Source organism: Chaetura pelagica, unplaced genomic scaffold (genome assembly GCF_000747805.2).
Source record: "Chaetura pelagica isolate M959 unplaced genomic scaffold, ChaPel_1.0 scaffold1407, whole genome shotgun sequence".
Lineage (NCBI taxonomy): Eukaryota > Metazoa > Chordata > Aves > Apodiformes > Apodidae > Chaetura > Chaetura pelagica.
In genome coordinates this window covers 82,464-83,261 of record NW_009953954.1, presented here as the reverse complement: position 1 = coordinate 83,261, position 798 = coordinate 82,464, and the positions used below count along the sequence as shown (strand labels likewise).

Below are 798 nucleotides of genomic sequence, written 5' to 3'. Positions count from 1 at the left end.
GCTCATTAGCGATGGCTCATGGGGGGGGGCCGGGCTGCACTGGGCTGCAGCACCAGGACAAGGGACACGGCAGCCACTGGGGCTCAGTGACGGGGCGACCCCGGGGCCGCGTTGTCCTGTGCAGAGCACAGAGCGCAGCGGCGGGGCCGGGCGAAAGGACCGGGGCGGCTCTTGGCCCCGCCGCACTCACCGCTGCCGCCCCGCAGCAAGCCCAGGAGCAGGAGGAGAAGAGGAGCCGACTCCATCACCCGCAGAGCCAGTGCTGGGGCACGGCAGCAGCTCAGGTTGGTTTCTCTTCCTTCCCTCCTTCGAGGAGCAGACGCTGCTGGTCGGGGCTGTCTCCTTCTGGCCGCCAGCTCCGTCCTCAGCCCTTCTTAAGCTCTGCAGGAACCGCCCCTGACAGCACTGGCCCCTGGTCCTCCGTCAGTTTCCAGCCCAAGGGGTATTTCCAGAGGGAGGTTTCTGTTTTTTTTTCCAAGGTTAGCTCTTGCACAACACCCAGCTCTGCAGCTGAGGGCTGTGCTTGGCAGCCCCAGCCCCAGGAGAGCCCTGGGCCCAAAGGCTTGCCATCCCCCCCACCAGGCAGCCCTGCACCCTAAGATGTTGCTAGTTCCAGTTTCTTCCCGAGTTCTTACCAGGCTCCACTGTCCCCCCCGGAGCCCCTGGCACCAACAGCTGAATGAGCTGTCGTGGGTCTGGCTGAGGACATCTGTCTATAGGAGGGACCATCTTGGGCCCCTGGCCCCTACAGTGGGCCAGGGCTGGTGCTCAGCATCACCTGGATGTTTCCAGGGATGA

The 798-nt window shown here is 64.7% G+C and overlaps 1 protein-coding gene across 1 annotated transcript in view; it reads right to left on the bottom strand.

Annotated features, from left to right (window-relative positions):
* The window catches only part of MADCAM1 (mucosal vascular addressin cell adhesion molecule 1), a 2,612-nt gene extending 2,367 nt beyond the window's left edge, over positions 1 to 245 (bottom strand). Inside the window, 1 exon segment of the mRNA XM_010001838.1 lies at positions 191 to 245. Within this exon segment, the coding sequence (XP_010000140.1) occupies positions 191 to 245 (55 nt within the window).
* Positions 246 to 798: the final 553 nt, after the last annotated feature.